Source organism: Neopsephotus bourkii, unplaced genomic scaffold, assembly GCF_033783945.1.
Source record: "Neopsephotus bourkii isolate Nb327-2 ecotype Australia unplaced genomic scaffold, CSIRO-AGI_Nbou_v1 NB_991, whole genome shotgun sequence".
In the NCBI taxonomy this organism is placed as follows: domain Eukaryota; kingdom Metazoa; phylum Chordata; class Aves; order Psittaciformes; family Psittacidae; genus Neopsephotus; species Neopsephotus bourkii.
Genome location: NW_026901483.1, coordinates 3,828,209 through 3,843,376, shown reverse-complemented (window position 1 = coordinate 3,843,376; position 15,168 = coordinate 3,828,209). Strand labels below are relative to the sequence as shown.

Below are 15,168 nucleotides of genomic sequence, written 5' to 3'. Positions count from 1 at the left end.
AATAGTAATTTTACATGTGTATTTATACCCTATGATCACACTCTTAATTAATGAAGGTAAGCTTAGTTGCCAGAACAAAGTTTTGGCTGAATTAAATGGGCTGGATGCCCAGGCTTTGGCGATCTGTCTTGGTGGCCGTGGGGCCAGTGTAACCCATGTCTGGCATTCCTCTGGCATCAGCTTGTTGGAACTGGAGCCTTATTTGAGCCCTACATGTAGATCTGATGCTTCCACCACTCTGTGCCAGCATCTCATCACAGGACATCCCTGTGCTTCCAAGGAGAGGATCCACCAGCTTGGAAAAGCGCTGTGTTCATCTGAAATAAGACTTGAAGTAGAGCACCAGGGAGGAGGGGATACTGCTGGGCTTCAGGGTGGAGGAGCGAGAGGTCAATGTCATGATGGGAGGCAGCCAGCAAACTGTGCTTTTGGTTTAGAAAAAACAGAAAGGGGAAGATTCCCTAATTCCCTGGTGATCTCCCAACGGTGGGGAGCGCCCCATCGCGCTGGGAAGCCTTCCAGCTCCCTCTGCTCTTCAGAGCTGCACACTTCCACAGAGTACAAAGAGCTCCTCAGAATGTTTTGCCTTGTGGGTACGTCTATGATTAATTCCGTGCAAGCATAACTGGTGCAATAACAATACTGGAGGTCCTAAAACTGAAAAAGGAAACACATTTGGCTCGTACTTCATACACAATCACTTACACTTAAGCTATTGATAGTTGATTGGGATCTGTAGACTGCTGGGCTGGTGCCACTGGGTTTCTGAGCGCGTTCAATGGCTGGAACAGACAGCGAGGCTGTAGGTTTTGGCAAGCTGTAGGTCTCATTATTCAGGCTGACTGTATCTGACACGAGAGATTCCCATCCACCAAGATGAAGCTCACTTCCCTAGGCTTTGGCTGACATCCCAACAATATTTACATGAAGGACAACAGAGGATCAGTGTTAGATTAAGGCTGTGAGTTTCCAGTAGGCAGACAGTTAAATATTCCATTGAAATCCTCTTTTGATTATTTAGATAATAATGAAGTTTATGCATGTCCTTGAGAAAGCTAGGGAAAGGCAGTTGGTTTATGCTAAGCATGCAAAGATGTGTTTAATCTTGATAATAGGAGTAAATTATGTATCAGCCTTTACAACCTCGGCTCCTTTATTTCTTACTTGTTGTATGGAAGCACCAGCCACCTCTTAGGGAAGAGAAAGCTGTGTTGGGCAGCTGAGCAGGCAGGGGTCTCATTATCATCCCTGCTCCTACTGGCACCGTCTGCATCCCTGTGGGAAGAGGATGAGGATGGGTTGTTCTGGTGCTGGTCGTGGTCACGCATTCACTGTGGGTGTACATGGGTATGGCTGCAGTGAGGGCAGGGATGCTGCTCCGACAGGCACTGGGCCAGGAGCTGGCCTGGTACAAGCAGTTGGGAATTGCTTCTTATCTCCCCTGACTGCAATTCCTGGTTTCCTGGATCTTTATCAAGTAGCTGTTTTCTGAGCAGCGCCTAATTTTGAGTGGGAGAGGGTGATAATTCGATCTATTGCTGCCTTTGGAACGTGGCTGCCTGGCTGGTCCCACATTACCCTGCCAGAATGGGTGCATTTGTCTGTTTCCTGACAATAGCAGAGAAAAGTAACCTTTGGATTAATTTGCTTTAGTGACTAAAGTCCCATTAAATGGGAGGCAGCTGGTGTCAAAGGCATAAACGGAGACAAAGTTTTGCTCCCAATTGTGGGAAATGTGTTTAAACAGACTAAAATGTTTCCATCTCTGCAGGGTATAATATACTCAAATGGTTACATTAACATGAAAAAAATATAAGAAAGAGTGTATTTAGGACAATCCCTCTGTATCCAGCGTTAATGAAATTGAATTCCAGTAATGAAGTCAAAGGGTTGTATTCTGCACTCGTGCAGTAACTGCCATTAGCATTAATGGGAGCTGTGCCGATGAATTACAGAGCTGTAATGGTTTGAGATGGAAAAGGTCTGTCGGATCCCAGAGTGTTCTCCTCTCTGAGGACCAGATCCTGCATCCTATCAGTTAGGATGCTAATGAACCCTGTACTGAGGCAGGAGTAGTGGAGTTTCAGAGGTGAAATCCCCACCACTCAGGAGCCATCACGAGCTCTACGGACCACTTACGGGAAGGATTAATTGGAGTTTAAATGGTGTGTTCTGCTGGCCCTCTGAAAGGGAATTAATCCTGCCTTGTGAATGAGGTGGGGATTGGCCCGTGGTCCCGGATAGAGGGGGGCAGCCAGCATTAAATTGCATTTCAGCCTCTAATACCTTCTGGGTCTGACTCTGCTGCAGCACACGGCGTGCCCAGACACCAGCTCCTCTTGCCTTGGGTGACTGCCCTCCTTTCCTGAGCCTTCTCATCCCAAAGGCTTCAGCATGCCCAGGAAGGTGATTTCCCACCTGCATCAAACCTATCCTTAGCCCTTTCAAGTGCAGTCTTCATTGATGATACAGATGTGTCAGTCTTCATTGATGATACAGGCATCAGTGGCAGATGAAATGGTGCTATCAATGGTCATGTCGAGCAGGGGAAGAGGGAAGACGTGCAGCAGCTCAGAGCGAGCCTATCACATCTTTCTTGACCATTACAGAAGGGCTGCCCATGAGCTGCATTCAGCCATGGGTCCTTATAAGCAATTGCCTGATAAATTAATCTAATTCGCATCCCTTGTTCCATTAAAAGGATTCCTTGCAGGCATTTGCTTTGCCCAAGCACTGCTGACCCCCTGCATTGGGACAGACAATCCAGGCTTAAAAAGACAGCATTTTTTAGCTTGCATAAATCCCAAACAGTAGCAAAAGAGAGGGAAAGAAAGGCTCCTCATTGCGTTAAAAAGCATTTGTCACTGTCCCTGGTTATTAGCATCCTCGGAGCATTGTGCAAGGGAAGCCATGCCAGGATTACATTTCTACACTGACTAGAGATTTCGTATTAGGGAAGGTGAAGAAGGCTCTGCAAAAGCCCATAGGTCAAAAATATAATGCACTATTCCCCACCTCTTGTTTCCTGATGTTATGCTATTACAGGAGATAAGGGAGAGGTGCAGAGTCTTAATTTACAAGCAGATGATGAACCATGGCTGGGGACTGTTTGTATTTTGCTCGAGCTTATTATTTTATCTGGAGTGTGATGCAGTGGGTTTCTGCTTCCGAGCTCCTGGTGGGATGCAGGGGAGGTGCTATCCGATGGGGATGTGCCTTGTGCCCTGTGGCATCCATCCACTGAGCAAGCGAAGGTGCTGGGAGTTGAAAAGAACCCCCCAAAGGAGCTGGGAGAGGCGTGCTAAATAATGCAGTTGTGCATTGTCCATGAAAGATGGCTAACCATGAGTAAACATCAGCAGCAGTGTTTGATCCCTGCGTGTTTACTATTTATTCCTATTTATTATTCATCAATTCCATCACAAACGTTAGTCCCGCACCCCAGTGAGGCATTTGCATTTTATTTTAAGTTTGATTTTCTCCCCTTACTCCCTTTAGTTTCATGAACTGAGATTTAATGATGTGCTTTTCCACACCGTTCCCGTGCCGGCTCTCCCTGGCTCTCTTCTCCTTCTTGTTTCAGGAAGAGATTTCGAACATGGAAAAGTGATATTTGAATAGATTCCCCTTAGGCAATCAATTTACTTTTAATTTGTCTGGAACTAAGCTTTTCTTTGTTGCAATGAGAAAGGATTGAAACTGCTGTAAAATTTATTAGCTTCCAGGAAGATTTTGAAATGAATTTTTTAATGATCGTGCTGTTTGCTGTACCCAGGAGCAGCGTCATCCTGATTGCAGGATAATCACAGGGTTGCTCAAGAAACACCCCAATGTGGAGATAAAGCCATGCTCCAGCACAAGGGTACCTCTGGTACTGGTCAAGGGATGGACACGCATGTCTTGCTCCAGCACACTGCTCACCCGTGCACCCCCAGCACATCCCAGCGGGGCTGTGGTTTCTCTTTTTTCCTTCTTTTTCATTCTCAAGTGACTCCTCCGCTCCTTTTCCTTGCTTCCCATGTAATAGCACAAATGAGTTCTACTTACTCACCTTGGCAAAGCTGCTCTGACATGGATTGCATTGAACTGAGCAGCTCTTTGAAAATGGAAACTCCAGGGACTATTGTCATCGCCCAAATTGCACCTTAGATTGTATAACAGCACATGTCATCTGGCCATTTATCAGGAATATTACATTCCCAGGCACTTGCACCTTGCTACGATTTAACTTTGTCTCTTTGGCCAGTGCTGAGATTCCACTGGAGATAATTCAATTGCTCTGAGAGCTGAATGGGTGCCTTGCGCACCAGCTTCGTGTTGCTCACTGCAGGGATGCTGCAGGCTTTGAATAGGAGGCTGGAAGCGCTTGCACACCCTGGGTGTTCATTAATCCTGCCTTTTAATGAGGGGAGTGCTGGAGGCTCTGTTGCTCCAGTGCCCACCCCATGCTCTTCCTGAAGCCTTCCAGCTCTTAGCATCCATCCCATTTCCCTGCTCTGTTGGCCAAGTGGGACTGGGAAGTGCTGAGGGTCTCGGCTGAGCACTCAGCCCCAGGAACTGGGGCAGCCCCAGTGTTTCGTGGCACCTCCCTCTTGAATCACCGTGGCGTTGTCCCCAGCTCCCATTCCCCCCAGTGACATGGGCTGTGTGTCTGCTCACGGTGGTTTATCTCCCACCACGTCTTCCTGCAGTTCTTGGCAGCCTTCAGCCTGACTCACACCCCGCAGGCAGCACAAGGGCTGGCTGGGGCTTGTTATTAGTTGTCTTTGTGCTGGTCCCCTAAGGTGCGAGTAGAGCAGGTTTGAAATCTGGAGCTCAGCATGGGTTTTGCTGTACTTGCTGAGGAGCATGTTTATTCCAGAGGTGGCTGTTGGGTTTAGTTTATTTCACATTTGCTATCTGAGAGCTTACATTTAGCAGTGACACGTTTTTGTCTGCCAAGCCTGACTTCAGAGTAACTGCTCATTTGATGGCGAGGCTTCTGCCAGGATGCTTTGTACCTGAAGACCTGCCCTAAGGTGCTCTGAAACAAGGCAGACAGGCTGGAATATGGACACTGCTGCTGCAGGACCTCTTGGCACAGCCATCAGCTATGTATAGAATCTCTCTGGACCACCTACATGCAACATGGGTATTCCTACAGCCAGGTTTGCAGTAGGATTCTCATCACAGCTCCTAAGAGCTCAGCCCAGCTCAGTGTGGCTTGCACAGCCCTAGGCCATGCTGTTCCCCTTCAGTCCTTACCATGTGGGTGCATTGGGCTCTTTGGGGACCCCTTTTCAGGATAAGGTGGCTGCAGAGGAGCACCAAAGCTGCAGTGATGCTCAGCCAACACTGTCCCTCTGTGGTTTCCTCCTCCCTTTGCCTCCTGTCTGGCCCCACTCCACCTCACTCAAGCCCTGCCGTCAGTGGGAACCTGCAGTAGTTATTACCTGGGCTTTGCTTCTTGCACTGAGAGCTTTTTTCAGTGCAGACAATATGACAGTAGCAGTTGTATTGACTAGGGCAGGTCCAGGGCTGTAAAAGTATTTCCTGTTGTCCTATTTCTGATTGTTAAAGTGGTAAAAAACAAGGCAGAACAGTACAATAAAGAGCCTGTGTGTGTGAATGACCATCCTGGGTGCCATTGAGGCTGGGTGAGTCAGACCTACCTGCAAAGTGAACAGCAGCTCCGTGCCTGCCTGCCTAGGCTATGGGGCAGCAGCTCCTCTTGCACAGGAGGAGGATGTGAGATGGCAGCCCTGGGTTCAGCACACTGAGGAGCCGAGACCCCTTTGAGCTTCCCTACTTTGGAGCTGGGAGAGCAGAGGAGTGGTGTGATGTTCCTGTGTATCAATGGGGCATGCTTGTGGTGTAGAAATAGTGTTTTATATTAACTACAGGGTTAAGATGAGTAGCTGAATATCCTTTTTCTGCCATGGAGAAGCTGCTGCTGCTCAGGGCTCTTTGCTGGTCCCTGCTGCTCTGGGCAGCCTGGACATGTGTTGTCCCCAAGAGCAGGATGCGGGATGTGGTCCCTACAGACCAAAGCTGAGATTTGCAGTGGGGACAGGAGCAGCGAGGCAGAATATGCCATGGAATGACCTGTTGTCTTCAGGTGTGTGGATGGATGGTGACTCCTGCCCCTCTGCCTGTCAGCCCGGTGTCTTTTGTACTTGTTACATTCCCTTCCTAAACCAAACAATTGGAATGGTGTGATTTAATACTTCTCATCTCTTCTCCTGCTTGCATTGAAACTGCCACTGGTGTGACTTGTTACAAGCATCTTGGTGTCCAAAGCTTATCATCTCCCCAGCAGATAGGTACCACAGCAGTGGTCTTTAATAAAACCTTTCTTAAAGCACAGGTCCCTTTCTAGGGCTTGAGGAATATCCACTTGCAGTGCAGTAATCATTGTTTTTAACTGTAAAATGAGGCAGCTTGGAATAAATGGGTCAAGGCTGGGGTTTGCCTCTGCTGCAGTAGTCCCATGGATTTGGGGTTGAGCCACGATGCTGGGTGAGGAAGGTGAGGAGCAGCAGGTCCCCTTATGCCCACACTGGACCAGTCACCCCAGCACATGCCTGGATCCAGCATTCCATGTTTGTGGAGAGGCTGAAGTGATGCGTGCTCCAGCCACATGCCCAAGGTCACACAGCACAAAGAATCAGTGTCTCACTGGGGATGAGAACCCAAGATGCTTCTGTCACTCCTCCAGCCATCACCAAGTCCTGTGCTCTCCCAGCCACACTACACACCTCTGTGTGCCTGTGCCCCCTTTTGCAGTTAGGCTGGGGATAAACAGGCAGGCAGCAACACTTCCTGAGCAATCTTTCGGGGTGTTTTTTCCTCTCCATTCTGCTTAAGTGTCTGAAATTAAGGGGATCAAAGCACGAGAGCGTGGGCTTTTAGATCTCAGTGCAGATCTGCATGTAAGGCTCAGAGCATCCTTCCCTCAAACAGCTGTAAAGGTGGCTGCCAAACCCAGCCACGCTCCTCACTAACGGGTCCCTGCTCTGAAGCAGAGAAAAAGCTGATGTTTCACCTATAGGGTTTTCAATTAATTGGCTTCTCCTTTAAAAACATCCTTTTCTTTCCTTTCTTTCTGTGTTTTGAGGTCTGCCTTTTACTCATTTATTCTCGGGAAGTGTTAAGCTGCTCATATTTTGGTGCATTGTGTTATGTGCTGAGAATTTTTATCAGCCGCCCTAGTGCTCGAATGTGGTGGAAATACCAATGTGTCTGAGGAGTGGAGGTTATGCACACAGATGTACGGAGCATCAAAATGAGCCGTTTGCAGGCAGACAGGAAAGGAAGCCAGGCTGAGTCTGCACCTTCACAGCCCTCCATCCATCAAACCAGCACCGACCGAGCACGGTCTCGTGTGAGCAATGGCATTAGTGCCTTAATGCTTCTCTGCGTGTGTATAGGTTATGGGAGGAAGGAGCTCCATCTTTGTGTAGGGAAGGGTTGTGCTTTATGAGGGTGAGCTGGGATTACGAGTACTTATCAAATGAAAGAGAAGCTGTAAGTTGAGACCGGGAAGCAGCCTGTGATGTTGGGTGGTTGGATGCTCAGCAAAGGCTGGGGATGGGGAGACTCCTGGGTTTGATCTCATGAGACCCCACTTGGAGTATTGTGTGCAGTGTCCTCAGCATAGGAAGAACATGGAGCTGCTGGAGCAAGTCCAGAGGATGCCACGAGGATGATCGGGGGCTGGAGTACCTCCGATATGGAGACAGGCTGAGAACACTGGGGCTGTTCAGCCTGGAGAAGCTGCATGGAGACCTCAGAGCAGCTTCCAGTGTCTGAAGGGGGGTACAAGGATGCTGGAGAGGGACTCTTCATCAGGGACTGTAGTGGTAGGACAAGGGGTGATGGGTTCAAACTGAAACAGGGGGGATTTAGGTTGCATATAAGGAAAAAGTTCCTTACATGAGGGTGCTGAGGCGCTGGCACAGGGTGCCCAGAGAAGCTGTGGCTGCCCCATCCCTGGCAGTGCTCAAGGCCAGGTTGGACACAGGGGCTTGGAGCAAGCTGCTCCAGTGGAAGGTGTCCCTGCCTGTGGTAGAGGTTGCAGCTGGAGGAGCTTTAAGCTCCCTTCAAACACAAACCATTCTATGATGTCGAAGTTTGCACTTGGCTGAACCTGGTTGCTTCCCTGAGCCCGTTTGTCCATCCATGATGGGGGCCTGAGGCCATGCAGTCCCTGTGGATCAGCTGGCAGCACAGGGATGCACACAAGCACCAAGCACAAGGGTTTGCACTTGCCTAGGAGAGCTCAGACCTGGTATGGAAAGTCCTTGGGAAGGGTTAAACCACCACTCCATATTTCAGCCCTGTGAAGTGGTGTCGGGACAGCCCAAAGTCCAGGGACGGGATCTTTATTGCTTTCATATGAATAAAGCCCAAGCGCTGGGAATGACACATTTAATCTTCACTGGAGTGGGCAGTCACAGAGATTTATGAAGCCTCCATTGTGTGGGAGGTCAGCGGGGATTGAGCAAAAACTGAAACCACCCGTATACACCAGGAAGAAAAGAACCCCCCCTCCTCCCTCTGCTCCTTCTTCCCTCTGTAAAAAGTCAAGCTTAAATGCCACATCAAACCAAGCTTAAAATAGGGTGGCTTTGAGGGCTGGTTACTAAACCCAGAACCTGCTCACTCAGAGGGGCTCAGCAGGCGGGACAGCCCTGCGGTGATGGATTCACATCCGACACCATTCCTTAGGCTGCACGTCTGGCTGTGGCAGATGACACAGAGCCTGTTGGAAATGGAACCCCAGCCTTTACAGCAGCAAAGATCATAGAATCATAGAATAGTTAGGGGTGGAAAGGACCTTAAGATCATCCAGTTCCAACCCCCTGCCATGGGCAGGGACACCTCGCTCTAAACCATGGCACCCAAGGCCTCATTCAGCCTGGCCTTGAACACTGCCAGGGATGGAGCATTCACAACCTCCCTGGGCAACCCATTCCAGTGCCTCACCACCCTCACAGGAAAGAATTTCCTCCTTATATCCAATCTAAACTTCCCCTGTTTCAGTTTTAACCCATTACCCCTTGTCCTGTCACTACAGTCCCTAATGAAGAGTCCATCCCCAGCATCCCTATAGGCCCCCTTCAGATACTGGAAGGCTGCTATGAGGTCTCCATGCAGCTTCTCTTCTCCAGGCTGAACCAATCCCTATTCCAAGCCTTGCCTTAAGAACTGTATAGGGTAGGGTAGCTGCTGCTCGGTAGGTGGCTGCTATATGGGATAGGAGTGCTGCCCAGCGCCTGGCTCGGTGGGGCAGGTTGGGGTACAGCACGGTTTCCCCCGTTCACCACCCCTTGTGTTCTCTCCCCACAGAGCAGAGCGAGGGGTTCCATTGCAGGGAGGAGTGCCGCATCCTGGGCCACTCGGACCGGTGCTGGATGCCCCGCGGCGCCGTCCCCAGCCGCACCAAGTCCCCGGAGCACGGGAGGAACGTCATCGCGCTGTCCATCGAGGCCACGGCGGTGGACGCGGAGCCTTACGCAGACTGCAGCACAAAAAGGACCTTCGCCACCTTCGGCAAGGAGGGCGCTGAGCCCCTGGCCGAGGAGCGCCTCGCCAACCCCAAAGGCAAAAGAACGGTGGACCCGGCCGCCTGCAGCCCCAAGGTGAGCGGCGCCATCCGCGAGGCGGGCAACGGCTGCGAGGCCGTCAGCCCCGTCACCTCGCCCCTCCACCTGAAGAGCCCTTTGGCCGGCAAGCCCTCGGCTCCGTACGGTGCCGGGCACTGCGCCGGCAACCGGGAACGGGAGCCCTTTGGGAACACTGGTCCTTCCCGGCCGACGGAGGCAGAGCCCCGCGGGGCGGACAGCGAGAGCGGCGGGCAGGAGGGCAACCCGCTCCTGCAGGAACGCCGGGATAAGGACTCGCCCGGCGCCCGGAGACTAAAAGACATCGTCCTCTGAGCAGCACCCGGTGAGAGGAGGAGGAAGAGGAGGATGAGGAGGGACCGCACGACTCCCAGCGCAGATTGTTTTTACCGCTTACCAATGGTTCACAGATTGCTGTATTTAAAAGCTTTCCCTAAATGTATTGTTTATAAATGAAGCTATCGTTAATGTGACAATCCCACTTGGCTCAACAGGCAGCAGGGGTGTGCAGCCCGAGCAAAGCAGCTGGTGGTTTGCTATTGGGTGGTGGGGGGCAGAGGTGAGACGTTCCCCCTCCCTGCTCCCCTGCAGCGCTCGGTGTCCCCTCCTCGGAGTTTCTATATTTTTATATCAATTCCCATTCCTGGAGAGAATTGAATGGCAAATTCCTCATCCAGCCCTCTTTAGTCATCACCCCGGTGGTTTTGTAGTCCAGGCAGAGCCGCGGCCGTTCCCTGCGTGCCACTGCTCAATGTGACACTCGGGTGAGTGTTCATTAACCCAACACGAGGCTGTTTGTATTTCAAGATGTTGCTATTTTGCTATGGACCCCCTTGCATTTATGAATCCTTTTGCTGTCACATGCTTCTCTGTACTATTCCTGTATTTGATATTGCAAATTCCTGTATGTCTGGTGATGGCAAAAGGCTTCCAAGCATAACAAAAATGGAAAGAAACATAATTCACCATCATCTAACCTAAACTTTGGGGACCCTGCAGCCTGCAACCCACTGGAGCCAGCGCTTCTCCCAGCCCTCCATCACCTGAAGCCTCCCCCAGCTCCTGCAGGGCAGTGCCAGGGCATTAAGGGAAGAGGTTTTGGGTGGGGGGAATTTCTGCCTGGATTGCAATTGTTGGATGCGCTGTGCTGAACTTTTCCCCCTTCCCTGTTTCTTTTCCATCATTTCAAGGCAATGCATGGAAAGCTTTTTTTCCACAAGTTGGTTGGTTTGGGGTTTTTTTCCAGTTCCCAGGTTTAGCTATCCCCCGTCTCCAATCATATCCAAGCCAAAGGGATGGAATTATTGAAGAGATCTCAATCACCTTCTCAATTAGGCACACACTTCCAAGTCAGCATTTCCCAGGCGTGATTATGCCAAGTATGTGTCTGTATGTGTCACCATGGCATGGATTTCAGGCTGTTCTGATTTCTTTCCGTCCCTGCATCATAAATAAGTATGGAATGAGCAATAGCGACGTTAATTTAGGGGCAGACAGGTGATATGTAACAATGCTACTAATTCAATTAATGTGCCTTCTTAATGGAGAGAAAATTAAAGCAATTCATTATTTTTGCTCAGAATTAAGGACTTTTTCCTTTTTTGTGTGGGTACAAATCTACTCATATAAAAATGATTCCAAAATTGAGCTACTTTCATAGCCCCTTTGTAGAAGGGAGAGAGGGAAAGGGGCTTCACAGCTCCCTGCCCTCTTGCAGTGATGATTCCTCAGTGAGGTATGAGTGAGGTAGGATTGCCGTTAGTGTATTACCATTGTGATTTATAATACACAATTAGTGTATTACTGTTGTGATTAACCCTTCACTGGACAGATTTTCCTCCCCCAAATGATGTTTCCTAGAATTGAAAATGGATTATGGAAGGGGAAATACATCGCTCTTGCCAATGTTTGCTGTACCAGCAAGCTGAGATTAGTGGTTTATAGAGAAAGAGTCTTTCTAGGTCTACATCTTATGATAAGAAATGCATTACTTTGATTTCTCTAAGTGAAAAACATCATCAGGAAAACAAACTCCAGTCATTACTATCCTCCAAATTACCTGAAGCTCCAGCTTTTATTTCTTCAGGGCAAATGGATCCTGCCTGAAGGCATGGCTGGTCCCAGGCATGTCCGCAGTCACTCTGCTCCCCTTGCCACTTCCTAGGGCCAGGAATTGGGAAAGAACCGACAAAAGATGGGATTTGTGATGCTTCCCTCGCTGGTATTGATGACTACCTCATTCAGCTCCCATCCCACGCGCTAACGTGATGTTCTGCATCCCTCTGGAAAGCGAAACGGGGATTTTTCCCCTCTCTTCTGGAGTTTGAGCCCATTTTTCAGGGATATGTTCTTTCTGTTCCTGCCTGTGTGCTGTTACTGCTGTCATTTCAATCTGTGTTTCTTTTCCCCAAATGTGTGTATTTTTCTAACACAAGCAAAGAAGAAAGGGGCTGGCTCGGGGCTGTTGGAATAACTGGATGTTCTGGAACTGTGAGGCTGGGTTTATGCTGATGTTACCTGGTTTTGTCAGCTCTTTAGGGGGGGAAAAGCTTCTTGTATGTGTTTGCTGAGTGACAGAGCCTGTGATGTCAGATCATAGAGTCCCAGACTGCTTTGGGTTGGAAGGGACCTTAAAGCTCATCCAGATGCCATGTGCAGAGACACCTTCCACTAGAGCAGCCTGCTCCAAGCCCCGTCCAACCTGGCCTTGAACACTGCCAAGGATGGGCTCTTGGCTTTGCAAGGCAGCAGCCCCACATCACCCCATTGTCCATCACCACCTCCAGCAGGATGGGACCTGGCTGCCCCCCATTTCAGGCTCCCCATTATCATCACCATCACCCCCAGCTACCCGAGGAGCCCCGGCTGTTGGCTCCTGTTGAGCACTGCCCTCTACCTGCAGAGCTGCCAGCACCAGCCCGGTGCTTTGGATGAGAAGTAGATGCTAAGTGAAAAGGAAGAGAGCACAAACCCACCAGGAGCATTCTGTAATTCACCCAGAGGAGACGTTCACGTTCCGTGCCACCCTGAATAACAGCACAGCCGAGGAGGGATGTGAAATAATTCTGCATTAAAAGGGGGCACTAAAGAGGTCACTAAACCCTTATGCCTCCAAGAAAACCATTTAAACACCAGTTTCCCGGGCTGCAGCCAGGGATGCTGAGTGAGGGGCCCTCCCTGGCACATCCTCCTGTGCAGGGCCAAGGGAAGAGGCTCCTGAGTCTGTTGCTACCCCTGTCACTGTCCCTCTGTGTCACTGGAGATAAGTTCAGGCTCCTGAGCAAATCTGTTTTGGGGTCGTTTTCCTTGTTGCATTGAAACTGTCCATGCAAAACCATTCCGAGCTGCGGGGTGGGCAGGGAGCGCTTGGGAAAGGGGTTCCAGGTGTAATTATGGTGCTTTTGAGTAACTGAAACCTGTCCTCAGATTTGGTTTAGGAAGAATCGCTGGGATCTGCTGGGTTTCCTGCAGGCACACTCACTGTGCTCCCTGTTACCCAGGAGAGCAGCACCCACCTACGATTGTCCCCCGAGCATGACGAGGACCATCTGGAGCATCCCTGGGGATGAACCCCCCCCTGTGCTGGCTCAGGGACACTTCCCTGCTCCATGGGGAGCCTTTCCCTAAGGGTGGGATGATGGAGGGATGGGGAGGATGAGCACCGTCCTGCTGAGGTTGTTGCCGTTGCCTGTGTGTTGTGAAGCTGGAGGTGGCCTGTGGATGATCACTCGTTGTGCAGAAGTGAATTCCTTTCTATTGATTTCTATTTTTCCTTTTTCAAATAGGAGAGAACCAGTTCCTTTTGTAAAGAACACACTGTCTGATGAATATGTTGGAATTATTCTCGGGATGGGGAGGGGGGAAAATAGTACCTAATGATGAATGGAAACACATTTGTCTGTCATTGGGGGAGACTGATGATCTTGGTTGCTCCAGCTCTGGGCGATGCCTGGTCCAGCCTGTGAGCCCAGCTGCAAGCACTGCCCAGACGGATCCTTCACGAGCATCAGCTGATGTTCAGCTGATCTAAACTGGGGTAGAACCTTCAAACACACCCATTGCAACCTGGTTTTCCACACCGGCTAACCCGGTGGGAGCCGGGATGCCAGCAGGCAGGGCTGCCGCGGGACTGAGCGCGGCGCATCTCGTCTCGTCATGGTGTGTCTCCGTTGCCGAGTATATGAAGAATCAATTGTTGTATATGCTGATCTGTATGTTATGTACATTTCCACAGTGATTGACTCATTGTAAACAGCAACATGGATAAAAAGAAGCAGCACCATTCTGTCTATTTTATGAAGATGATAAAGCAGCTTTATTAAGTTATTACAGTTCTGTTTCAATGGTGAACCACACTGGGTTGGGGTTTTTATTTTCCCATCCGAGAACTTTGTTTTCCACCTCAATGTGATTTTCTTTTCTCTGCTTTGAGCATCCGATGCATTTTAGTATTAAAGCAATTATTGAATAAAATGGAAAGTAAGTGTTTGGTTAAACATGCCTGAGTGGGTTTGCTTTGATGGGCTCCAGGTCCTGCAGATGCCAGCACATGGCTGGGGGTCCGTGTGGTCCCCTGGGTGCTACCCCAGCCCATTCCCGTCCTGCTCCCCCTGTTTGGCACCCAAGAAGCTGCAAAGCTCAGGTAGAGCTTTCCCCCCAGGAAGAGGCTGTCACCATCCCAATGTCCCCCCATCTTCGACACACACTGCATGCATGGTACAGAAGATGACTTTTCTTCCCTATTTCAGGACACTATGGGGAGATGGTGAGGAGCATCCACTGCCTCTGGATTGATGGAGCACTTTAATGCATGGAGCATCCAAGAGCTCTGTGGCTAAGGGGGGTAAATGTCCTCCCCAGTGGCCTCTGCTCATTCAGTGACTCAGCCAGGGTGACCCGAAAGTGGAACTGGAACAAGAGCAGCAACATGGGAAGCCCCTTCCCTGGGGTGAGAAGATGCTTGAGCTGAGGCTGAGCATCACCCTGTATGGCTGGGGCGGACAGGGGGCAGAGGGCAGCAGTTTAACCATGCCTACATGGGCCGCCCCACCACTGTAACCCCATGGTAAAGGGGTCTTGCCAATGCCCTGGGTCAGTTCCAGCACAGGTGGAGCTGTGTTTGCACAGCACCCAGCAATGATTTCACCCTCCTTAGCAAGATGCTTGGCAGCTGGGTCAGAGGAGATAGAGGCAGGCTGTGGGGGGAGCCTGCTGCTTGTCTGGGCTGGTTTGCAGGTGGATGTCCATGCCTGAAGAGGTTGTGGGCTGTGCTGCAGCATCCCGAAGCCGGGGACCCAAGGCCAGCATCATGGGCTCATCTTCCAGGTAGGAACTGATGCTGTTTGTGGTTTTGGTGAGCAGGGAACTGCAGGGAGGCAGGCAGCAGACGTGGGGCTGATGGCTGCAGTGGGGCTCACGGGGGCAATGCAGAGCCCAGCCTGAGACCTGGAATGGGGCTGAAACCTCCCCAGGCATCCCAGTACATCTGTCCCCAGAACCTGATGGGATCTTGCAGGCGCTGGGCTGGCTCCTGCTTTAATACACCCCTCCAATGCCGCTGGGA

At 50.4% G+C, this 15,168-nt stretch overlaps 1 protein-coding gene across 2 annotated transcripts in view; it reads left to right on the top strand.

Annotated features, from left to right (window-relative positions):
• Window positions 1-14,101, top strand: part of PCDH19 (protocadherin 19) — a 61,125-nt gene extending 47,024 nt beyond the window's left edge. For both annotated transcript variants that reach the window (XM_061359695.1, XM_061359694.1), the window contains exon 5: window positions 9,331-14,101. In XM_061359695.1, the coding sequence (XP_061215679.1) occupies window positions 9,331-9,920 (590 nt within the window). In that variant the 3' untranslated portion in view covers window positions 9,921-14,101. The remainder of the gene's footprint in view (window positions 1-9,330) is intronic.
• The last annotated feature ends 1,067 nt before the right edge of the window (window positions 14,102-15,168 follow it).